At 39.2% G+C, this 25,044-nt stretch overlaps 2 protein-coding genes across 7 annotated transcripts in view; one reads left to right on the top strand and one right to left on the bottom strand.

Moving 5' to 3' along the window:
• The window catches only part of LOC133538895 (coiled-coil domain-containing protein 149-like), a 31,059-nt gene extending 11,772 nt beyond the window's left edge, over nucleotides 1-19,287 (top strand). For 2 of the 6 annotated variants that reach the window (XM_061880784.1, XM_061880781.1), the window contains exons 8-13: nucleotides 2,376-2,460; nucleotides 2,556-2,700; nucleotides 6,281-6,357; nucleotides 10,858-10,893; nucleotides 10,993-11,025; nucleotides 13,693-19,287. In XM_061880784.1, coding sequence (XP_061736768.1) covers nucleotides 2,376-2,460; nucleotides 2,556-2,700; nucleotides 6,281-6,357; nucleotides 10,858-10,893; nucleotides 10,993-11,025; nucleotides 13,693-14,027 — 711 coding nt within the window. In that variant the 3' untranslated portion in view covers nucleotides 14,028-19,287. The remainder of the gene's footprint in view (nucleotides 1-2,375; nucleotides 2,461-2,555; nucleotides 2,701-6,280; nucleotides 6,358-10,857; nucleotides 10,894-10,992; nucleotides 11,026-13,692) is intronic. The other 4 variants (XR_009803133.1, XR_009803131.1, XR_009803132.1 and 1 more) reach the window with 4 other exon arrangements.
• Nucleotides 18,146-23,704, bottom strand: LOC133538896 (extracellular superoxide dismutase [Cu-Zn]-like). The gene is made up of 2 exons (XM_061880785.1): nucleotides 23,546-23,704; nucleotides 18,146-18,972 (listed from the first exon to the last, which is right to left on the bottom strand). The coding sequence occupies exons 1-2, from the start codon at nucleotides 23,683-23,685 to the stop codon at nucleotides 18,375-18,377; spliced, it is 738 nt and encodes a 245-aa protein (XP_061736769.1). The 5' UTR covers nucleotides 23,686-23,704; the 3' UTR covers nucleotides 18,146-18,374.
• Nucleotides 23,705-25,044: the final 1,340 nt, after the last annotated feature.

Raw genomic sequence — 25,044 nt, 5'->3', positions numbered from 1 at the left:
GCATATTTATGTGCGCCCGCAAAATGGGTCCCCATGCGGTCATAGATACAACACGGAATGTACGGATTTCCAAAAGCATTGATTTGGTTAGAAGTGTCACAGTTTACATTAGCAACAACATCTATGTCAATCAAGGCATGAACGTAACAATACACGTTTTGGATCATTACTATCACCATTAAGCAGTGTCAGTACGTAGGGTCCAAACACACAAGTGTTGCCTTGGCACATAGCTCCGCCCCCTCTGAGGTCATGTGCCCTGGAGTGGCAGGGGTTACAAAGAATTGCTATTGGGACATCCAGTGGACACATTTAGAACAGCAGTTTCTTTCATTGAAAAATTTCAGCTCCTTTTTATACAAACCCCGTTTCCATATGAGTTGGGAAATTGTGTTAAATGTAAATATAAACGGAATACAATGATTTGCAAATCCCTTTCAACCCATATTCAGTTGAATATGCTACAAAGACAACATATTTGATGTTTAAACTGATAAAAAAAAATTTTTTTTGCAAATAATCGTTAACCGTAGAATTTTATGCCAGCAACACGTGACAAAGAAGTTGGGAAAGGTGGCAATAAATACTGATAAAGTTGAGGAATGCTCATCAAACACTTATTTGGAACATCCCACAGGTCTGCAGGCTAATTGGGAACAGGTGGGTGCCATGATTGGGTATAAAAGCAGCTTCCCAAAAAATGCTCTGTCTTTCACAAGAAAGGATGGGGTGAGGTACACCCTTTGTCCACAACTGCGTGAGCAAATAGTCAAACAGTTTAAGAACAACGTTTCTCAAAGTGCAATTGCAAGAAATTTAGGGATTTCAACATCTACGCTCCATAATATCATCAAAAGGTTCAGAGAAGCTGGAGAAATCACTCCACGTAAGCGGCATGGCCGGAAACCAACATTGAAAGACCGTGACCTTCGATCCCTCAGTCGGCACTGCGTCAAAAACCGACATCAATCTCTAAAGGATATCACCACATGGGCTCAGGAACACTTCAGACAACCACTGTCACTAAATACAGTTGGACGCTACATCTGTAAGTGCAAGTTAAAGCTCTTCTATGCAAAGCGAAAGCCATTTATCAACAACATCCAGAAACGCTGCCGGCTTCTCCGGGCCTGAGATCATCTAAGATGGACTGATGCAAAGTGGAAAAGTGTTCTGTGGTCTGACGAGTCCACATTTAAAATTGTTTTTTGGAAATATTGTTATTGTGTCATCCGGACCAAAGGGGAAGCGAACCATCCAGACTGTTATTGACGCAAAGTTGAAAAGCCAGCATCTGTGATGGTATGGGGGTGCATTAGTGCCCAAGGCATGGGTAACTTACACATCTGTGAAGGCACCATTAATGCTGAAAGGTACATACAGGTTTTGGAACAACATATGCTGCCATATAAGCGCCGTCTTTTTCATGGACGCCCCTGCTTATTTCAGTAAGACAATGCCAAGCCACATTCAGCATGTGTTCCAACAGCGTGGCTTCGTAAAAAAAGAGTGTGGGTACTGCAGTCCAGACCTGTCTCCCATGGAAAATGTGTGGCTTATTCTGAAGCGTAAAATACGACAGCGGAGACCCCGGACTGTTGAACGACTGAAGCTCTACATAAAACAAGAATGGGAAAGAATTCCACTTTCAAAGCTTCAACAATTAGTTTCCTTAGTTCCCAAACATTTATTGAGTGTTGTTAAAAGAAAAGGTGATGTAACACAGTGGTGAACATGCCCTTTCCCAACTACTTTGGCACGTGTTGCAGCCATGAAATTCTAAGTTAATTATTATTTGCAAAAAAAAAAAAAAGTTTGAGTTTGAACATGAAATATCTTGTCTTTGTAGTGCATTCAACCGAATATGGGTTGAAAAGGATTTGCAAATCATTGTATTCCGTTTATATTTACATCCAACACAATTTCCCAACTCATATGGAATCGGGGTTTGTAGTTGTGAAGCTTCCATGGGTTTGCCGGTTTCCACTGTTCCCTCCACCTTGCCTGGACCCAGGACGCCTGTCAACTGGTGTTGTACTTAGCAACTGTATCACAAAGGGAGGCCAAAAGTTGAGGCGCTTGTGTTGCGGTCTCTTGATGATGTCTTGTGGAGGACGTGGGGTTCGCTTATCTGTGCCTTCTGAGCAAAGGCCAGCGTGGCTCAAATTAATATCTGCTCCAAATATAGTTTATCGGCCTCCTTAACTACTTATAATCAGTATCGTCTCTGAAAAAATCTGATCTAAATTCATTTTTGACCAAAGTTGTAGATATTTGTCCCTACTTGTTGGGGTGAGGGAGCACTTGAGCTTGTCAAAAGGTCAATGCTAATTCTTCTCCATATATTTTGTTTCTTTTTTATTGATTGATTTCAGAGTGCATTGGAGTGCAGGAAGAACACCAAAGCGTGTGGGAAGACTAACAGTAGTGCACTCACTGGAGTGCTCTCAGCTAAACAAGGTTGAGTCTTCTTTAATAAAACCCATGTTTTATTCATGATAATGAATTGTCTAATGCCGTGCTCCCTTGGTGTGATGTGGTTGATGTGTGTGTAGTGAAGGAGCTGCTGTCTGAGGAAGGCGGCTGCACGTTGCCCGTTACTTCCCAGTCCATCTCGGACCTCAAGTCTCTGGCCAGCGCTCTCCTAGAGACCATCCACGAGAAGAACATGCTGATTCAGCACCAGCGGCAAATTACCAAGTAACGTTGTCGCCTCAAAGTTGAACCGATCACGATCACAAATATTTTATGTTCTTCGTCACTTTGCAACTTCATTGCTGTTTCGTCCAACTCTGCTAATACTTTGCAACAAGGCTGGGCAGTAGGGCTGGGTGTATCGATACAAAGTATCGATAGTATCGATACTTATTGAGTATCGGTATCGTATCGATACTTCACCAAATTAAGCGAATCACTCCGGTTTAAAAAAAAAATGTGAGCGCTCCTCACCACTCCACCCTCCTTCCTAGTGATGGGTCGCGAACGAGATTTAAAAACACTTTAAAAATTCATTTTCAACCCAAAATAAAATAAAATAAATGCAATTAACATGACGCTTGGTGCGTCCGCGCACACACATCAGTATAATTCGCTCCGAGGTTCACTCGGACACGCACACACACGCGCGTGCGTTTCCAGTGCGACTTAATGTCTTGGTTGTAAACTGTATTTTATTGCACCAAAAAAACGATAAGAATTTGTCAGTTCTTTTGTTTTGTGTTCATTTTTACAACTGTTTAATAACTAGTGTTTTCTTTTTTACTTAAGTTCTTGTGTGTTGTGAGGCGACTAGCCAAGTTCAGTATTTGTTTTCACCGTATTTGTACTACTTACTTTATTTTAATTGATATTATTACTTTTTTATTTGAATTTCTCAGTTCTTTTGTTTTGTGTTCATGTTTACAACTTTGTTCAATAACTAGAGTGTTGTTATTTACCTTAAGTGTGTGTGTGTTTTGAGGTTCACTAGTTGTTTGCACCTTATTTGCATTACTTTATTGCTATTGATATTACTTTTGTAGTAAATATTTTATTTTTTGACTTAAATCGTTGTCCTGTGTTGTATTATTATCATAATCAATTAATAAAGGCAAAAGTACAAATTTGTTTTTCAAAAGTATCGATACCCCGAAGTCCCCCCCCCCCCCCCCCCCCCATCAGATGATGACACTTCCAGTATCGGTATCGGTATCGGCGATACTGGCCGGTATCGGATCGGCATCGATACCCAAATTTGCGAAATCGCCCACCCCTACTGGGCAGTATTGCTGAAAACTGTCACAATATAAATGATTTATATCGGTCAATATTCATCTTTTTTTTTGAGCTGTCAAAAATAAGGATCAGGAGAAAGGTGTATTAAATGTAAATATTTTCATTTAAAATGTAATTATTCCCGGGCAGCACGGTGGAAGAGGGGTTGGTACGCCTGCCTCACAATAGGAAGGTTCTGAGAAGTCCAGAGTTCAATCCCGGGCTCGGGATCTTTCTGGAGTTTGCATGTTCTCCCCGTGACTGCGTGGGTTCCCTCCGGGTACTCCGGCTTCCTCCCACCTCCAAAGACATGCACCTGGGGATAGGCCCCTCCCACCTCCAAAGAAATGCACCTGGGGATAGGCCCCTCCCACCTCCAAAGACATGCACCTGGGGATAGGCCCTTCCCACCTCCAAAGACATGCACCTGGGGATAGGCCCCTCCCACCTCCAAAGACATGCACCTGGGGATAGGCCCCTCCCACCTCAAAAGACATGCACCTGGGGATAGGCCCCTCCCACCTCCAAACTCATGCACCTGGGGATAGGCCCCTCCCACCTCCAAACTCATGCACCTTGGCAACACTAAATGGTCCCTAGTGTGTGAATGTTGTCTGTCTATCCGTGTTGGCTCTGCGATGAGGTGGCGACTTGTCCAGGGTGTACACCGCCTTCCGCCCAATTGTAGCTGAGATAGGCTCCAGCACCCCCCGCTACCCCCAAAGGGAATAAGCGGTAGAAAATGGATGGATGGATGTAATTATTCTGATCATAATCCCCTCAAGGCTGAAAGGAAAGTAAATGTCAACACAACCTCGGAAAATACTCAATATAAACACAATTCTAAACACTTCAAATTAAAGTGCAATTACAAGGAATACGTACAAAATGCTTAATAAAGTGGAACAAAATAGTGCAAAGTGTGAAAATGTACACATAGAGAAACCTGAGAGGGACTATTTTCTGCAGGTTTAGTGCTGGCTGTGCTCTAAAGGGTAAGCGCAGCTAAGGTGATGTTGCATTAGTCATTTCCAACGCATTGGTCTGCTGACTACAGTCCGTTTAATAAATCCAAAAAAACTGCCATACTTTCCAGGTGACTATTCCTGTTCCATCCACAATTGCTTCGCTCTCTGCAGTACTCATTATTACTTTCTCTTCTCACTCCAGGCCAAACATCAGGCGATGTGGTATTAGTGATTACGAGCACCTTGGCCTCACTATGATTCCTTTTTTTAATAAATCCAAAAACCTGCCATACTGTTGAGGGGACTATTATTGTTTTATCCACAGCACTCTTGATTACTCTCTCTTCTCATGCCATGCAGAGAATCAACCGCAAGACAACAAAATGGTGCAACCAAACATGATAGTTGATATTGTTACCTGATTGGCTGTCAGCATGTCACTCCCACTGATCAGTAATCACTTCCTTCGCTGCTTTCTGTTTCGTCCTAGGAAGAAACAATATATATATATTAGGGGTGTGGGGAAAAATTGATTCAAATACGAATCGAATCGTTTACGTTGTGCGATTCAGAATCGATTCTCATTTTTAAAAAATCTATTCTTTTTTTTTCATTTAAAATTTTGTTTATTTTTATTTTTATTTTATTTATTTTTTAATCAATCCAACAAACCAATACACAGCAATACCATAACAATGCAATCCAATTCCAAAACCAAACCTGACCCAGCAACACTCAGAACTGCAATAAACAGAGCAATTGAGAGAAGACACAAACACGACACAGAAACAAACCAAAAGTAGTGAAACAAAAATGAATGTTATCAACAACAGTATCAATATTAGTTATCATTTCAGCATAGCAGTGATTAAAAATCCCTCACTGACATTATCATTAGACATTTATAAAAATAATAAAAAAGAACAATAGTGTCACAGTGGCTTACACTTGCATCGCATCTCATAAGCTTGACAACACACTGTGTCCAATGTTTTCACAAAGATAAAATAAATCATATTTTTGGTTCGTTTAATAGTTAAAACAAATTTACATTATTGCAATCAGTTGATAAAACATTGTCCTTTACAATTATAAAATCTTTTTTTTTTTAAAGAAATCTACAACTCTGCTAGTATGTCAGCAGACTGGGGTAGATCCTGCTGAAATCCTATGTATTGAATGAATACAGAATCCTTTTGAATCGGAAAAATATCGTTTTGGAATCGAGAATTGAATCGAATCGAAAAAATCAGTATATTATCGAATCGTGACCCCAAGAATCGATATTGAATCGAATCGTGGGACACCTAAAGATTCACAGCCCTAATATATATATATATATATATATATATATATATATATGTATATATATATATATATATATATATATATATATGCTAAAGTTTTATAGCTGTTGATTACATGTCTTACGCGATATATATTGATATCGTTTTATGGCCCAGCTCTACTGTTGAAGAAACCCAAATGTCCTGTATGTTGTTATCTAGGTGTTTAGCCCACTAATGTCTCTGAACGGACTTTTTACCTATCTTTTCCAGAGTGCTTGGAAGTCGAGTTGCAGAACTGGAAAAAAAGCTCAAAACTTTGGAGACGTCTGGAGTGTGGAGCCTGCCAGGTAGATAGCTCTCATTTTTTTTTTTCTATTGTTTTGATTTCGTCCTGTGCAGCCACTCAGACAAATCATACAGTAGATGTAGATGATCTATATAATGTGTAGCCCGACTTAAACAAGTTGAAAAACTTATTGGGGTGTTACCATTTAGTGGTCAATTGTAGGGAATATGTACTGTACTGTCCAATCTACTAATAAAAGTTTCAATCAATCAATCAATCAATCAATCAATCAATATCTGCTGTACACTTTGACTTTAGAAAAGAAAAGTGTTTGATACTTCTCCTGTTGCCTTATTTGTATAGGACTTTATCAAATGGATTTATTGAATGTTTGGCACAGTTAAACCGAAACAGGAGGGGAGAAAAAAAGGAAGACAAGGGGGGAAACTGCGGGTACAAGAGAGGGATGAGACAGAGAGATAACAACAACAACAACAGAGCCACATCAGCTAATATGATATGATATGAAAAATGACAGCAAAGAGACATTTAGTGAACTAAATATTAATAACATTTTGACTATGATAATGGACATTATTGCACTACAAATGGAGCAATAAAATACCAATATATATCACTTTTGATAATGAATAATAATAATAATAATTCCCTCAATTATAAACATTACAATTGTTTCGAAAGCAACAATACATAAATGTGATGAAAATTTGAATCACAAAATAAAGGAGATAAATAGAGGGGAGGGCTTCACGGTGACAAAGGGGTTAGTGCGTCTGCCTCACAATACCAAGGTCCTGAGTAGTCTGGGGTTCAATCCCGGGCTCTGGATCTTTCTGTGTGGAGTTTGCATGTTCTCCCTGTGAATGCGTGGGTTCTACTCCGGCTTCCTCCCACCTCCAAAGACATGCACCTGGGGATAGGCCCCTCCCACTTCCAAAGACATGCACATGGGGATAGGCCCCTCCCACCTCCAAAGACATGCACATGGGGGTAGGCCCCTCCCACCTCCAAAGACATGCACCTGGGGATAGGCCCCTCCCACTTTCAAAGACATGCACATGGGGATACGCCCCTCCCACCTCCAAAGACATGCACATGGGGATAGGCCCCTCCCACTTTCAAAGACATGCACCTGGGAATAGGCCCTTCCCACCTCCAAAGACATGCGCATGGGGATAGGCCCCTCCCACCTTCAAAGACATGCACCTGGGGTTAGGCCCCTCCCACCTCCAAATACATGCACCTGGGGATAGGCCCCTCCCACCTCTAAAGACATGCACATGGGGATAGGTCCCTCCCACCTTCAAAGACATGCACCAGGGGATAGGCCCCTCCCACCTCCAAAGACATGTACCTGGGGATAGGCCCCTCCCACCTCCAAAGAATGCTCCTGGGGATAGGCCCCTCCCACCTCCAAAGAATGCACCTGGGGATAGGCCCCTCCCACCTCCAAAGACATGCGCATGGGGATAGGCCCCTCCCACCTCCAAAGACATGCACCTGGGGATTGGTTGATTGGCAACACTAAATGGTCCCTAGTGTGTGAATGTGAGTTCGAATGTTGTCTATCTGTGTTGGCCCCGCAATGAGGTGGCGACTTGTCCAGGGTGTACACCGCCTTCCGCCCGATTGTAACTGAGATAGGCAACAGCGCCCCCTGCGACCCGGAAGGGAATAAGCGGTAAAAAATAGATGGATGGAAATAGAGGGGGAGAAAGAGAATCAGACTATATTAACCTTGTAGACCATCCATCCATCTTCTTCCGCTTATCCAAGATTGGGTCGCGGGGGCAGCAGCCTAAGGAGGGAAGACCAGACTTACCTCTCCCCAGCCACTTCGTTAAGCTCCTCCCAAGGGATCCCGAGGCATTCCCAGGCCCGCCGGGAGACATAGTCTTTCCCAACGTGTCCTGGGCCTTCCCGATGTCCTCCTACTGGTAATACATGCCCTAAACACCTCGCTAGGGAGGCGTTCGGGTGGCATCCTGACCAGATGCCCGAACCACCTCATCTGGCTCCTCTCCATGTGGAGGAGCAGCGGCTTTACTTTGAGTTCCTTCCGGATGACAGAGCTTCTCACCCTATCTCTAAGGAAGAGGAAACTCATTTGGGCCGCTTGTACCCGTGATCTTGTCCTTTTGGTCATAACCCAACGCTCATGACGATAGGTGAGGATGGGAACATCGATCGACCGGTAAATTGAGACCTGAGCCGGAAGGCAAAGCTCTCAATTTACCTGCTCAGCTCCTTTTTCACCACAACGGATCGATACAGCGTCCGCTTTACTGAAGACGCCACACCGACCCGCCTGTCCATCTCACCATCCACTCTTCCCTCACTCGTGAACAAGACTCCCAGGTACTTGAACTCCTCCACTTGGGGCAGGGTCTCCTCCCCAACCCGGAGATGGCACTCCACCCTTTTCCGGGCGAGAACCATGGACTCGGACTCGGCCCCCCCTCTGGAGCCAGGCCCGGAGTTGGCGCCCGGCCGGGCACAGCACAAAGAGGCAACATGGGTCCCGCCTCTAATGGGCTCACCACTCATGGGAGGGGCCATAGAGGTCGGGTGCATTGTGAGCTGGGCGGCAGCCGAAGGCAGGGCACTTAGCGGTCTGATCCTCGGCTACACAAGCTAGATCTTGGGCCGTGGAACGTCAAACCTTGTAGACTGTTATAGTAAAAATAGGTCATACATCTCTAAACTAGAAAAATAACAAGCGGTGTGCCAATACAACTTTGTCACTGCTGATACAATACTGATAATACAGACTTAAGTAGTGGGCCATACCACAGGAGTTGAATTTGTACTTTTTAAGGTCAAGGCAAGTTTTGCCTTAAAAGGGAACATTATCACCAGACCTATGTAAGCGTCAATATATACCTTGATGGTGCAGAAAAAAGACCATATATTTTTTAACCGATTTCTGAACTCTAAATGGGTGAATTTTGGCGAATTAAACGCCTTTCTGTTTATCGCTCTGGAGGCGATGACGTCAGAACGTGACGTCACCGAGGTAACACACCCGCCATTTTCATTTTCAACACATTACAAACACCGGGTCTCAGCTCTGTTATTTTCCGTTTTTCCGAGTATTTTTTGGAACTTTGGAGACATCGTGCCTCGTCGGTGTGTTGTCGGAGGGTGTAACAACACTAACAGGGAGGGATTCAAGTTGCACCACTGGCCCGAAGATGCAAAAGTGTCTGCCGCCAGACCCCCATTGAATGTGCCATAGTGTCTCCACATTTTACCGGTAATGACAGACATGGCACAGAGATGTATGGATAACCTGCAGATGCATTTGCAACTATAAAGTCAACGAAATCACAAAGGTGAGTTTTGTTGATGTTGACTTATGTGCTAATCAGACATATTTGGTCGCGGCGTGACTGCCAGCTAATCGATGCTAACATGCTATTTACCGGCGGTGCTAAAGCAGACATGGCACAGAGATGTATGGATAACCTGCAGATGCATTTGCAACGATAGTCAACGTAATCACAAAGGTGAGTTTTGTTGATGTTGACTGCCAGCTAATCGATGCTAACATGCTACGCTAATCGATGCTAACATGCTATTTACCGGTGTTGGCGGTGCTAAAGCAGACATGTCACAGAGATGTATGGATAACCTGCAGATGCATTTGCAACTATATTACGTTTACTTCCACCCACATTTATTGCGAAAAAACACTTACCAATCGAAGGATTTAAGTTGCTCCAGTGTCAGGAGATGCGAAAGTCCTGATCGTTTGGTCCGCGCATTTTAACCGGCGATGCTAACGCAGCTATTCGGCCATGCCATGGCTATGAATAGCGTCAATAGCTATTCGCTCAATAGCTTCAGTTTCTTCTTCAATACTTTCATACTTCAACCGTCCGTTTCAATACATGCGTAATCTGTTAAATCGCTTAAGTCGCTGAAATCCGAGTCTGAATCCGAGCTAATTTCGCTATATTTTGCTGTGGTATTCGCCATTTTTTGTTTGTATTGGCAGCACTGTATGACGTCACAGGGAAATGGACAGTCGCATCGCAAATAGCGAAAATCAAGCACTTTAAAGCTTTTTTTAGGGATATTCAGGGACCGGTAAAATTTCAAAAAATACAACAAGCCACTGGGAACTGATTTTTATCGTTTTTAACCCTTTTGAAATTGTGATAATGTTGCCCTTTAAAGGAGGGCTCATATTTTAGGGCACCAAGGCAAACATTATTTTCTTTCGAGGCTGCCAATTATGCCCAAAGTAATAATTAAGATGATTGTTATCAATATTGAAATCAACCTGTTCTACCTCTGAACCTAAATCGACAGCATTAATTTGGTTAACGAACAATGCAGAGGAGTGATTGTCCTGTGGACAAAGATTTCACAGAGCAACTGGTCAAAGAGCGCGGATTTAAAGAGTACCGTGAAAAAATATTTTTGTCCCAAATTGTAATAAGAGCCGGCTGGTCTCAGGCAAAATACTCGGCACCTGCAGGAAGTGACAAAGTGACTAATGCTTTCTTCTCCTCTTTGCTTCCTGCTCCGGGAGGCCTCACTTACCACGTGTCTGTGGGCATTCGTGGAAGTATGTTCCTCTCTCCTCGCCACCTCCTCACACCTGTCATGTTTTTATGCCCTGCAACTCAAGAAGATAAGTAACCTTCACCCTTTGTCTTCACAATAGAGCGGACAGAGCTGCAAGCAAGCCACACAACAGGTTAGATGTTGGTGCTTTCTTCTAAGGGAGGGTGTCCAAACTTTTTCATGCGGGGGCCATTTTGACATTTTCAAAACCAACACAATGTATAGTTTTTTTTGATAACCTTTAGGGCTCCCCTCAAGTGTGGTCCCGGGGACCCAGGAGGGTCTCAGGCATAACAATTTAAAAAATAAGTCATATTATTATATAAAATGCTAAAATCCTATATTAACTTAAGGTCTAACTGTTGATGTAACGTAATATAATTTTTTATGTTCATACCCTTTTTGTCAAAGAAAGCTTTGTTTTTATCTGGCAATGACACAAAGTTTGAAATATTTTCCACAAAAACATATTCAGGTGGAATATTTGACTTGAAGTCATTGGAGCCTTAAATACAGTAGGTCAATAACAACATTGATGTTAAATTATTATTTTTTGATCAATGACAGTTAAAAAAAATCCCACTAAAATTCTCGTGCATCCAAAAGGGCAAAAAAAAAACAAGTCTTACTGTATTTTCTGGACCATAGGGCACTCTGCCCATGAATGGTCTATTTGTAGAAGTATGTTTTGTTTTTATTTTTGAAAAAGAAAACATGGTGTTATTTTTTTATTAAAAAAAAACAAGTCGCTTATGGAAAACATTTTGCATTTAGAAAACATTACAAAGTAGGTTTTTTTATTTAAAAAAACACAGAAGGTTGTGTTTTTCTTTTTTTTTTCAAGCACAAGTAGGTTTTGTTTTTCTACGTTGGAAAAAAAGTTTTATTTTTTTTAATTTTTAAAATATACAATAAAAAAAAACTTAGAAGGTTGTGTTTTTTGTTTTAGAAACCTAAGCAGTTTTTCAATAAAAAAATAAAAATAAATAAAAAACACCAGGAGGTGGTGTTTTTATATTCGAAACCACCCAAAAAAACACTAGGTTATTTTTTCATATAAAATAACAAAAACACCAGAAGGTTTTCTGTTGTTTTTTTAAAACATGAGTTTTTAGTGGGGGGGTTTATAAACCACAAAGTTGTATTTATTAAAAAAAAAACATCTTGAGGTTGTTTTATCTTTTTATTCCCCTGAGCTAATTTCCTTCTTTAGATTTGTTGATTTAAATAGAGGCATTAATTCATTAAAGCATGTATGTAATCAATTGGGATCCACTAGTGCAGGGGTAGGGAACCTATGGCTCTCGAGCCAGATGTGGCTATTTTGATGACTGCATCTGGCGCTCAGATTAATCTTACCTGTGTTACTTGCTTAACACAATAAGTAATTAATAATTACCCTGGTAATCACAATAATATTAAAAATATAAAACATCCTCATGCATTTTAATCCATCCATCTGTTTCCTACCGGACCTGTTCAAGAAGTCGCATTAATGGTAAGAAGTGTTTTATTTATTATTGGTTAGCTGCAGAATAAGAATGTTAATAAAAAGAATAAGAGACTTATCATACTCTAAAAATGTTGGTCTTACTTAAAAATACACACATTTAGTTGTATTACATGTTAAAAAATATTATATGGCTCTCGTGGAAATACATTTTAAAATATTTGGCTTTCATGGCTCTCTTAGCCAAAAAGGTTCTCTACCCCTGCACTAGGGTGTTGTTGACTTTATTTATTTGTGTGGATATATATATATATATATATATATATATATACATACATATATATATATATATATATATATATATATATATATATATATATATATATATATATATATATAATATATATATATATATATATATATATATATATATATATATATATATATTATATATATATATATATATATATATATATATATATATATATATATATATATATATATATATATATATATATATATATATATATATATTGTGTGTAGGAAAAAAATCACAAGATTACTTCATCTCTACAGAACTGTTTAATGAGGGGTTCCCTCAATCATCAGATTTTAATGGAAGCATTCACATGCAATAGTTTATATAGGGCACAGATTGGGTGGGTACAGGCAGGCGTAGGGTGTGGTGATTGGCTCATGTGTTACCTAGGAGGTGTTTCCGTCTGTGGCGGCATGTTGAAATGATTTCACTGCGCTTGTTGAGGGATGACAGATCTGGATGATATATAATAAACAGTTTCTCTTTTAAGCATAGTTTGCATCTTTTATTAGCACTGTTGTAAGGTGTGCTGGATGCAAGAATTTGCCATGTTATTGAATATTCAACATTATTGTATTTGAGGTTCCAAATGTGTTTGCTGAGTTCTGTAGAATTCCGCAAAGTCTGGTTTCTAAAGGAGGCCTTGTGATTATTCCATCTGGTTTTGAACGCTCCTTCGGTTAATCCTACGTCGGATATGTTAATGTCCTTGCGTGTTACCTTTGCTTGGTAAACGACTGATGTTTGTAAGCACCCTCCATTGAGAGGGTAATCAGGTTTCTTGCGACAGTTATATTCCTTATTGGTTTCAGAGTCGTTTAGTCTGGGGGTAGGCAGTCCTTTTGCAATTGCTTTGTTGTGGTTTGAAACTATTTGTTGTATGTTTTATATATATATATATATAGTATTTTTAGAATGTGCCACAACCGTTATAAAATGAACTGCAGCCCCAAACGGCCCCCAGGCCACACTTTGGACACCTCTGTTGTAAAGTTTGTTAGTCAATGTGTGATTGTTGTGTTGTTTCACAGGAGAGTCAGAAAAGAAGACTTCGTCAGGTGTGCCGACACCAGAGAGCAGAACGGCAACAGAACCTCCTGGGACGCCACCACCACCTTTATCTTCGTCATCATCATCCTCCTCCTCATGGGAGGAGCCAGTGGAGCATCAGACAAGTAGGGAGGGGCTTCCTGAAGGTGACATGAACACAGTCTTCCAACCAAAGCAGCCCTCAGTGACATGTGACCTCACCAAAAGAGGAGGAGCTAAAGAGGAAGAGGGAGTAGAGAGTTTGGAAACAGAATGCATCATCGTAGAGGAACGTGGCCACCAGCAGCAGGACCACAATACTCCACCTTCTCCTTGACAAGACACCTGTCAGCACACAGTACACCAGGAAGTCCACTGAGGGCCACACAAAGTACACCAGGAAGTCCACTGAGGGCCACACACAGTACACCAGGAAGTCCACTGAGGGCCACTCACTGTACACCAGGAAGTCCACTGAGGGCCACACACTGTACACCAGGAAGTCCACTGAGGGCCACACACTTTACACCAGGAAGTCCACTGAGGGCCACACACAGTACACCAGGAAGTCCACTGAGGGCCACACACTGTACACCAGGAAGTCCACTGAGGGCCACACACTTTACACCAGGAAGTCCACACACAGCACACCAGGAAGTCCACTGAGGGCCACACACAGTACACCAGGAAGTCCACTGAGGGCCACACACAGTACACCAGGAAGTCCACTGAGGGCCACACAGTGTACACCAGGAAGTCCACTGAGGGCCACACACAGTACACCAGGGAGTCCACTGAGGGCCACACACTGTACACCAGGAAGTCCACTGAGGGCCACACACAGTACACCAGGAAGTCCACTGAGGGCCACACAGTATACACCAGGAAGTCCACTGAGGGCCACACAGTGTACACCAGGAAGTCCACTGAGGGCCACACACAGTACACCAGGAAGTCCACTGAGGGCCACACACTGTACACCAGGAAGTCCACTGAGGGCCACACACTTTACACCAGGAAGTCCACTGAGGGCCACACACAGTACACCAGGAAGTCCACTGAGGGCCACACACAGTACACCAGGAAGTCCACTGAGGGCCACACACAGTACACCAGGAAGTCCACTGAGGGCCACACAGTGTACACCAGGAAGTCCACTGAGGGCCACAACTTTACACCAGGAAGTCCACTGAGGGCCACACACAGTACACCAGGAAGTCCACTGAGGGCCACACACAGTACACCAGGAAGTCCACTGAGGGCCACTCACTGTACACCAGGAAGTCCACTGAGGGCCACACACTGTACACCAGGAAGTCCACTGAGGGCCACACACTTTACACCAGGAAGTCCACAGAGGGCCACACACAGTACACCAGGAAGTCCACTGAGGGCCACACAGTGTACACCAGGAAGTCCACTGAGGGTCACACACAGTACACCAGGAAGTCCACTGAGGGCCACACACAGCACACCAGGAAGTCCACTGAGGGCCACACACACTACACCAGGAAGTCCACTGAGGGCCACACACTGAAACATGAAAGCGTGCAGGGGCCGTTTTGATATTTGATCATTTCAAAACCAATTCAATATATATTGTAAACTTTAGGGATCCCCTCAATGTTGGTGAACGTTAAAGTCCCCGGGGACCCAAAAGGGGATCAGTCATTCAAGTGTTAAAAAGAAATCACATATTTATTTATTTATTTTACTTTCAGTGCTTATTTATCAATTATTTTCAGATCCATCCGTTGGCAAAAAGGATTTTTTTGTTTGTTTTATGCCCTTTTGATCAAAACCCCTCCTTTTTTAAAAGAAGCACAAATCACGCAATATTTTCCTCAAAAAAAGGTTCAAAGTGGAACATTTGATGTGAATTTATTGGAGCCTTTAATAGGTAAATAATTCCGAACATTTATTATTTTTTGAGCAATGGAAAGAAATCTCACTTTAACGTCTCGGCCCTGTTAGAAATAAGTCATATATCAATATTTATTATTTTTACTTTCAACATAAACTTCAGATCTATCCATCATTTATGTGTTATTCTTTTTTGAGCAGTGACAGTTTTAAAGTAAAAAAAGAGCCTCCACGGCAGTTTTTGGTTAGTAATGTCTGTCATGCAACATTTTCCTGTTATTTTTCTTGTAACATTATTTTGTAGACTATTATGATGGCCGCTGAAGTTGGAAGATCAAAACGTTTCGTAGCAAACATAAAAAGAATCCATTGACATCTTGAGGTGACATGTGGCGCACTACTTGGCTGCAACCAGCAGAGGCGCTGTTGCAGGGCCTGTCTTATTTACAGCTTTGTTTTATTTGTGGAACAATATTGAAAATAATACAATATTTAAAAATACCAATGAATTGATTAAATGAGAAAATGTACAATATTTTCCGGACTAAAAGCCACTTTTTTTCCTACGCTTCGATCACTGCGGCTAATTTGTGGATTTGCCTTCGTTAACGGCCGTAATGTTTTTATTCAACAAAACAATTTTCAACACTGACAGAGACACTGCAAATGTGTTTGTTTTGGAAGGGTTTGCTCACTCCAGGTGCTGCGGGTTGAAAATGTACTTCCTGTTTGAACCTGCCTCGAACCGGAAGTATATTTCTTTTGGTCTCCTACTGGTCTATAGTGTTTCTGCTCTAAATGATTCTTCAGCCCTCCGAGGGACGTTTGTAAGTTTTACAATATAACCAAAACAATTTGTGCTTACTGAATCGTCCCGTGTGTGATGTCTGTAGGAGTGTTCTCATGCATATTTGCACGTGCTGTCGTGATGTAGTCAAGCTAGTGTCGTTAGCATCAGCGGATATGCTAACACGTTTGCAAGTGTCTGTGTTAGGGTTATTAACTTACAATGGCATTCTTTCCATTTCTGTTTGGTAAGTTCACCAAAAACATCAACGTTGAGTTACCAAGTGTGTTTCGCTGATTGGAACGCTAGCTTCCGGAGGTAGTGGGTCCATGACCATGGCTTCTATTTAGTTTGCCATGTTAGAGGAAGGGTTTGGAAACAATTAAGTTATGTAAATAAACATAACAAAATTGTCAGAATAATTGTGTGTAAGTTATCACAAAACTTTCTGTTCCCATAAGTTCCCGGCGAGCAGACAAATACTGTCCTTGATCTTACCGAGCAAAAGGCTTGTAAAACTCAACTGGGTACAATGGGAAGCAACATGAAAGTGTTGGTTTCTTTGATCTATTGTGAGCCACAGAAAGATCTTGTCTTGACCCGAGATCTACAAAGCGTAGAGGAAGCAGGACCTGACGCAAGCTCCAGGCATCTTTTCTTTGAACTGTTTTGTGACCGACGGCACAGTTGTTTACGACCCCCTCCCCCTTGGAAATAGCTGTTGCCATGGAATCAAGGAAAGCCTTTCGTCAAGAGCGTGGGACGACACTGTACAAGAGAACAGGTTTACGCACTCTCCTCATTGAGCTCAATCAATAAATGTTTATTTATAGAGCCCTAAATCACAAGTGTCTCAAAGGGCTACACAAACCACAAAGACATCCTCGGTAGAGCCCACATACGGGCAAGGAAAAACTCACACCCAGTGGGCTGAAATTGAATCCTGTCTCTGTTTAATTCCTTACTTCTTGTCTGTTTAATAGATGTCATCGGTGTTTGAACCTGACATCGTCTTGGTCATTCCATCATGTCTGACGATTCCAGCAGGGTGAGTGAAGGCAAACATCTCCCGATTGAGGAACTGCTTTTCTTCAGCCCGGCTGGAATCTGAAGATTGACGGGAAAACAGAGGACAAGAAGAAGGAACGCAGAGTTCAGTGAGTACGTTTTGAATTACAAAGAAAGAGCGTGGTGGAAGACTGCACAAGAGTACAGCCCATACGTTTCTCCTCATTGAGCTAAATTGAATCCTGTCTCTGTTTAATTCCTTGCTTCTTGTCTGTTTAATAAATGTCATCTGTGTTTGAACCTGACATCTTGGTCATTCCAACATGTCTGACGATTCCAGCAGGGTGAGTGAAACAGAAGACCATGGCAAACATCTCCCGATTGAGGAATTGCTTTTCTTCAGCCCGGCTGGAATCTGAAGATTGACGGGAAAACAGAGGACAAGAAAGAAGGAACGCAGAGTTCAGTGAGTACGTTTTGAATTACAAAGAAAGAGCGTGGTGGAAGACTGTACAAGAGTACAGCCCAGACGTTTCTCCTCATTGAGCTAAATTGAATCCTGTCTCTGTTTAATTATTTGCATCTTGTCTGTTTAATAGATGTCATCGGTGTCTGAACCTGACAAAAATCTTTCATAATTAATGTAAAAATATTGATTTCTTCTGAAGTTCGGTGGGTGCGGCTTAAAACAACGGTACGCTCTGTAGCCCGAAAAGTACGGTTGTTGAATGTCCATCACTTGTAGCCAAGAAGAAAAACCTCTTTTGATAACAGGGGGGAATAAAAAGACAACAGACCAAGATTTAAACATTTACAAGGTCGATATTTAAACAAATCTACATTAGTGGACTATTAAAGGCAAACTCACATGCTATCTATTGTTATGTAATTTATTCCAAACTTGGTCATACTTGAACTCCACGCTGCAGGTGAATATATTTCATGTAGCAAAGTGGCACTTCATGCACTGAGTGTACTTTTCACACAGGATCACTTTCACTTTGAGAAGGTGTCTCTGAATAATAGTTAAACTCTGCGCCTGCTGATCTGCTGGAAGTTCACGTTCCATTGCTGGGGTGTGCTCATGCCAATAACACAGCAGCCCAGCCTACGCCCCGCGTTCCCGTGCTGCAGACTTCCTGCGTCCCCCCCCCGTCCAAAGTCGTCCCTCCGCTCATGGACCACCACTGATCTCCCCAGCACAGACACAGCCCCGAACAGTGTGGCTTCAGACTCGAACGTGGCAGAGATTCTGCCCTGCTGGGGCACAAAGTGTCCAAAGTCTCCCGGGTGGTTGGGGTGAGGAACCCCCCCAGGGTTGTAGTGTCCCCCCGTGGACTCGCACCCGCGCTGCAGGTCTCCATACTGGTGGACGTGCACGGCCCGGGGCTCGCTGCCCTCGGGGAAGCCGTTGAAGCGGAGGAGGACTTTGAGCTTCCCCTGGGGGTAATCCTGCTTGAAGAGGACCTGGCCGTAGACTTTGGGCAAACCCTGGGCCAGCGAGGAGCTGGGTCTCATCTTACAGGCCGCAAACAGAGACCCATTGTTTAGGAAGACCTCAGCTGGAGGTGACGTGTCCGCGGAGGTGCACACCAGCAGCAGCAGCACTGCTGCACGCCTGGGCCTGGAAGACATGAAACACCTCACTTTATGCAGGCACACCCCAAACACTTGACTGTCAGGGTGGTCCACTTTCATAATCCAAGGGAATTTACTCACACCAAGTACACAACGACACCTTAGTGGATCCCAGTTGATACCAGAAATAGTCAAGGAATATTTTAAATTTAAAAAAGCAACTTAATGTGCATGTTCGAAATAAAACACAACTTTTAGTGCTCTTTTAATAAGAAAACAACCTGGTGTTTTCTTTAACACAATTATTGATGTATTTTTTTTAACAACATGCTAGTGTTTATTAAAAATGTAATAAAAACTTCTTGTGTGTTTTTTTTTAAATAAAAATAAACAACTTTGTGGTGTTTTCGAATTAAAATGACCAACCCCCTTTTGGTGGATTTTTTTTTTTTTTACACCAACCTCATTGTTTTTTTTGTTGTTGTTTTTTCATTTAAAAAAACATACATGTGATCATATTGTAAATGTATGTTCAAAATAAATTTAAACTACCTGCTGTTTTTTTTTTTTGGTAGTAAAAAACGTAACTCTGGTGTTCTTTTAATATATATATATATATATAATATATATATATATATATATATATATATATATATAACAACGATGTGATGTTTTCTAAATTAAAAAAAACAAAACCTTTTGGTGTGTTTTTTTTTTTTTAATTAAAATCTCATCCTGATGGTGTTTATTTTAAATTTAGAAAAGCAACCTAATGTGCATGTTCGAAATAAAAACACAACTTTTGGTGCTCTTTTAATAAGAAAACAACCTGGTCTGTTTAAAAAAAAAAATACAATTTTTTTAACACAATTATTGATGTATTTTTTTAACAACCTGCTAGTGTTTATTAAAAATGTTTTTAATAAAAATAAACAACTTTGTGGTGTTTTCGAATTAAAATGACAAACCCCTTTTGGTGGATTTTTTTTTTTTTACACCAAGCTAGTATTTTTTATTTTTTTTTTTTCATTTAAAAAAACATACATGTGATCATATTGTAAATGTATGTTCAAAATATATTTAAACTACCTGCTGTTTTTCTTTGTTAGTAAAAAACGTAACTCTGGTGTTCTTTTAATATATATATATATATATATATATATATATATATATATATATATATGTGTGTGTGTGTGTGTAAAATATTATTTGATAAAACTTTGTTTGGATACATGTGATCATATTGTAAATGTATGTTCAAAATAAATTTAAACTACCTGCTTTTTTTTTATTCGTAAAAAACGTAATGTTGGTGTTCTGTTAATAAAAAAAAAAGCACAACCTCGTAGTATGTTTAAAAAAAAATAAAACAACTGTTTTTTAAATAAACAACGTGATAGTTTTTTTCCCCCAATAAAACAATATGTGATCATATTGTAAATGTATGCATGTTCAAAATAAAAATAAACATCTATCTCCCAGTGTTTTAAAGAAGTAAAACACTGTTGTCATAACAGCTGTTTTTAGTCGCTACACAACACTTGAAGTGGCAAAATTCAGACGATCGCGAGGCCATACTGAAATATCGACACCGCTGATACCACATCTTTATACGCTTAAATCGATACTTTAATTATACGATATCAAGTATATCATTAACAGGAACGCCGTAAATGAACTAAATCATTGCGATGTTGTCTAAATGGAACGTCATTGGTGGGAACTACTTCTTCTTCCGCCGCCTAAGTAAAAGGTCATGCACACGCGCGGCGGCACACTGCTGTGTGTGATCAGGCTGGCCGCTCTTTATTTAAGGAAATGAATGGCAAACAAAAGGATTACAAAACAGCAAGTATAAAAGGAGTATGATAAGAGAGCACGTGTAAAAGGAGTATTATAAACCAGCAAGTATAAAAGGAGTATGATAAAAGAGCGAGTGTAGTCTGCAGAGATACAAAATAACATTTATGACAGACTGCCAACAACACCCAAATGTTCTTACTCACCCCCAACCCTTTGAAAGTATTCAATTAATCAAACTATTTTCTTCAAGTTCAAACTTTTGGCAGTAAAATGCACACACTGCCATGTAGTTTGTACTTTACAGCGACAGGCGGCGCCGCTGAGTCAATTTGGGGCCGTCATAGATGCGACTGTCGTTTGCGCACGGTGCCGTCCGCCAAAAAAAAAGAAGAATCAAGTTGGGGAATAAAATGGCCGACGGAGGAGAGGGGAAACAAGCTCAACCTGTAAGTTAACACATTGATTTTATAATCCGCAATGGTATTTTTCTCTCGGAGCCTTAATGAGGTCAATAATTCATAACAACATGGATTTTAAGTCGTTATTATTTTTGAGCAATGACAATTAAAAAAGAACAGCACTAAAATTATTGGGGATCCAAAATGCTCCCACTAGTAAAAGTCTTAAAATCAGCCACACTTTTTATTTTCTCTTTCAGCGTTCAAGTCTCTAGAATCTACATCAACTTTAGGTCTATCTGTAATTATTTTTATCTTATTTTTTTCAGGGTTTTTTTTAATGCCCTTTTAGTCAAATAAAATGTATTTTTTTTAAAGGCAAACACAAAATATATGCAATGTTGTATTAAAAAAAATTCAAAGTGGAATTTTTGATCCTTGAGGCCTTAATGAGGTCAATAATTCATAACTACATTGATTTTACGCCATTATTTTTTTTTTTGAGCAATGACAAAACTACAACACTAAAATTCTTGGGGATGCAAAAGTGTCCCACTCATAAAAGTGTTAAAATAAGCCATACTTTTTTTTTATTTCTCTTTCAGCGTTTAAGTATTTACAATCTACATCCACTTTAGATCTATAGTTTTTCTTTTCTTTTTCATGTCTTATGTTTGTTTTATGCCCTTTTCGTCAAAGAAAATATGTTTTTTAAAAGGCAAACACACAATATATGCAATGTTGTGTTTACAAAAACATTTTAAAGTGGAATTTTTGATCCTTGGAGCCTTAATGAGGTCAATGATTCACAACAACATTGATTTTACTTTATTATTTTTGAGCAAGGACAATTGAAAAAACAAAAACAACAACACTAAAATTCTTGGGAATCCAAAAGTGTCCCACTCATAAAAGTGTTAAAATAAGTCATACTTTTTTTTATTTCTCTTTCAGCATTTAAGTATCTACAATCTACATCCACTTTAGATCTATAGTTTTTCTTTTCTTTTTTTTTTCATGTTTTGTGTTTGTTTTATGCCCTTTTTGTCAAAGAAAATGTGTTTTTAAAAGGCAAACACACAATATATGCAATGTTGTGTTTACAAAAACATTTTAAAATGGAATTTTTGATCCTTGGAGCCTTAATGAGGTCAATGATTCACAACAACATTGATTTTACGTCATTATTATTTTTGAGCAAGGACAATTGAAAAAACAAAAACAACAACACTAAAATTCTTGGAATCCAAAAGTGTCCCACTCATAAAAGTGTTAAAATAAGCCATACTCTTTTTTAATTTCTCTTTCAGCGTTTAAGTATCTACAATCTACATCCACTTTAGATTTATAGTTTTTCTTTTCTTTTTTCATGTTTTATGTTGGTTTTATACCCTTTTTGTCAAAGAAAATATGTTTTTTAAAAGGGAAACACACAATATATGCAATGTTGTGTTTACAATAACATTTTAAAATTGAATTTGTGATCCTTGGAGCCTTAATGAGGTCAATGATTCACAACAACATTGATTTTACATCATTATTATTTTTGAGCAAGGACAATTGAAAAAACAAAAACAACAACACTAAAATTCTTGGGAATCCAAAAGTGTCCCACTCATAAAAGTGTTAAAATAAACTATACTTTTTTCCCTCTTTAAACATTTAAGTACCTACAATACAGATCAACTTTATATCTATCTACATTTATCTTTGTTCACATTTTTTTTAATTGTATTTATTTATGTCAAAGAGCATAAAATATGTTTTGTATTTTTATATGGCAAACACACAATATATGCAATATTGTATAAAAAAAATTCAAAGTGGAATTTTTGAATGAGGTCAATAATTCATAACGTTGATTTTACATCAATAATATTTTTGAGCAATGACAAATAAAAAAACTATACATTTTTTGGAGATCCAAAAGGATCCCACTACTAAAAGTCATAAAATAAGCCTTAGTTTTTTTCTCTCTTTCAACGTTTAACATAACTTTAGGTCCATCTATACTATTTTTTTAAATGTTTTTTTGTTTGTTTTATGTCCTTTTTGTCAAAAAATTTTTTTATTTTTTTTTTTATGGCAAACACACAATATATGCAATATTGTATCTAAAAAAACATTTCAAAGTGGAATTGTTGATCCTGTCAATATTTCATAACATTAATGTTACATCATTATTATATTTTGAGCAAAAAGAGCTTTAAAAGAGAACAAAAACAGTCTACATGACAGCTCTGTGTTATTAGTCAACAATTCAACTTTTTATCGTTCCATTTCACAGCGGTAGGTTATGGATGGATGGATTGTTGAGGTTTTTAATGAGTACTTTTTAATGAGTAATTAGCAGCAGACAACTGTCAACAAACACAATTCAAACAAAGTAATGAGTGAAATGTAATGTTTGCCACTCACCAGCATGGATGCATGTTTGAAAAAGAAAAAGAAGCAGGAATGTTGTGGCGGAGAAAAAAGTGACTTTTTGTCCTGCTTGTTGCAAAACAGTCAGTGGGCGTGGCCATGACGTCACTGTGCTGAGGGCGGAGCACCTTCATGTTGACTTCTTTCTTCGAACATTTCTCCTCAACGGCTTACTAAAAAAAAAAAATCGCTTTATTAGTCCATGTGACGTCAGACGATGACGTATTTAGCGTTACAAATGATAATTTTGCAACTAAAATGCTGTGAAAACTATGATGCTGTGCTCCAAATGTGGATTATTTACGGAACTTTTTTATTCTTATTTTATAAACCTTTATTTATAAATTGCAACATTTACAACTAATTGACAAATAATAATAATCAAAATAGGTACAAAAACAGTAAAAAAAAAAACAGCGCGAGGGGTTGTAAACTTAATAAAGTAACTAAAATAGAATGGAATATATATATATATATATATATATATATATATATATATATATATATATATGTATGAAACAAAGTGGAGGCTTACACCCATTCATCCATCCATTTTTTTACCGCTTATTCCCTGTATGTATATATATATATATATATATGTATATATATGTATATATATACATATATATGTATATATATTTGTATATATATATACATATATATATATGTATATATACATATATATATATATATATGTGTGTGTGTGTACATTTATATATTTGTGTATGTATATATATATATATATACATATATACAGGGAATAAGCGGTAGAAAATGCCTGGATGGATGGGTGTAAGCCTAAGGCTTTTCCACTTTGTTTCATATATATATATATATATATGAAACAAAGTGGAAAAGCCTTAGGCTTACACCCATCCATCCAGCCATTTTCTTCCGCTTATTCCCAATGGGGTTGCCGGGGGCGCTGGTGCCTATCTCAACTACAATCGGGCGGAAGGCGGGGTACACCCTGGACAAGTCGCCACCTCATCGCAGGGCCACTTAGGCTCACACAAGTTCAGTAAATAATTAAAGTTTGGAACACAGAATCATCGTTTTCACAGCTTTTTGTTTGTAAGAGGTAGACAGTGTTTTAACGTAGCGTTCTAAATCATGCGACTTAGATTTATTTTTATTTTTTTATTTTATAAACCTATATTAATAAATTGCAACATTTACAAACAATGAGAAATAATAATAATCAAAATATGTACTAAAACAGTACAAAACAGCGCCAGGGGTTGGTCATGCGACTTAGGTTTTTTTTTTTAAAGTTTTTATTTATTTATTTACTTTTTTGTTTTATTTTATGAACTTTTATTTATAAATTGCAACATTTACAAACAATTGAGGAATAATAATAATCAACCGCTGTAAAACAACACCTCCAGGCAACTTCAACACTTTACTAATACCCTCCTCCATTCACATCCCATCTCCCCGGATTATAAACAACCTAATGTAAATAATCAAATTTACTTCTAATTTATATA

The sequence above is a fragment of the Nerophis ophidion genome, linkage group LG20 (genome assembly GCF_033978795.1).
Source record: "Nerophis ophidion isolate RoL-2023_Sa linkage group LG20, RoL_Noph_v1.0, whole genome shotgun sequence".
NCBI classification, from domain to species: Eukaryota; Metazoa; Chordata; class Actinopteri; order Syngnathiformes; family Syngnathidae; genus Nerophis; species Nerophis ophidion.
The sequence above is the reverse complement of the archived record's forward strand: the minus strand, read 5'-3'. Positions and strand labels throughout refer to the sequence as shown.

Bases quoted from the DNA above. Each gene is read 5' to 3' on its own strand.
- LOC133538896 (XM_061880785.1), bottom strand. From the start codon at position 23,685: ATGAAGGTGCTCCGCCCTCAGCACAGTGACGTCATGGCCACGCCCACT. The intron at 18,973-23,545 runs GTGAGTGGCAAA...CATGTCTTCCAG, and splicing joins TCAAACATGCATCCATGCTG to GCCCAGGCGTGCAGCAGTGC.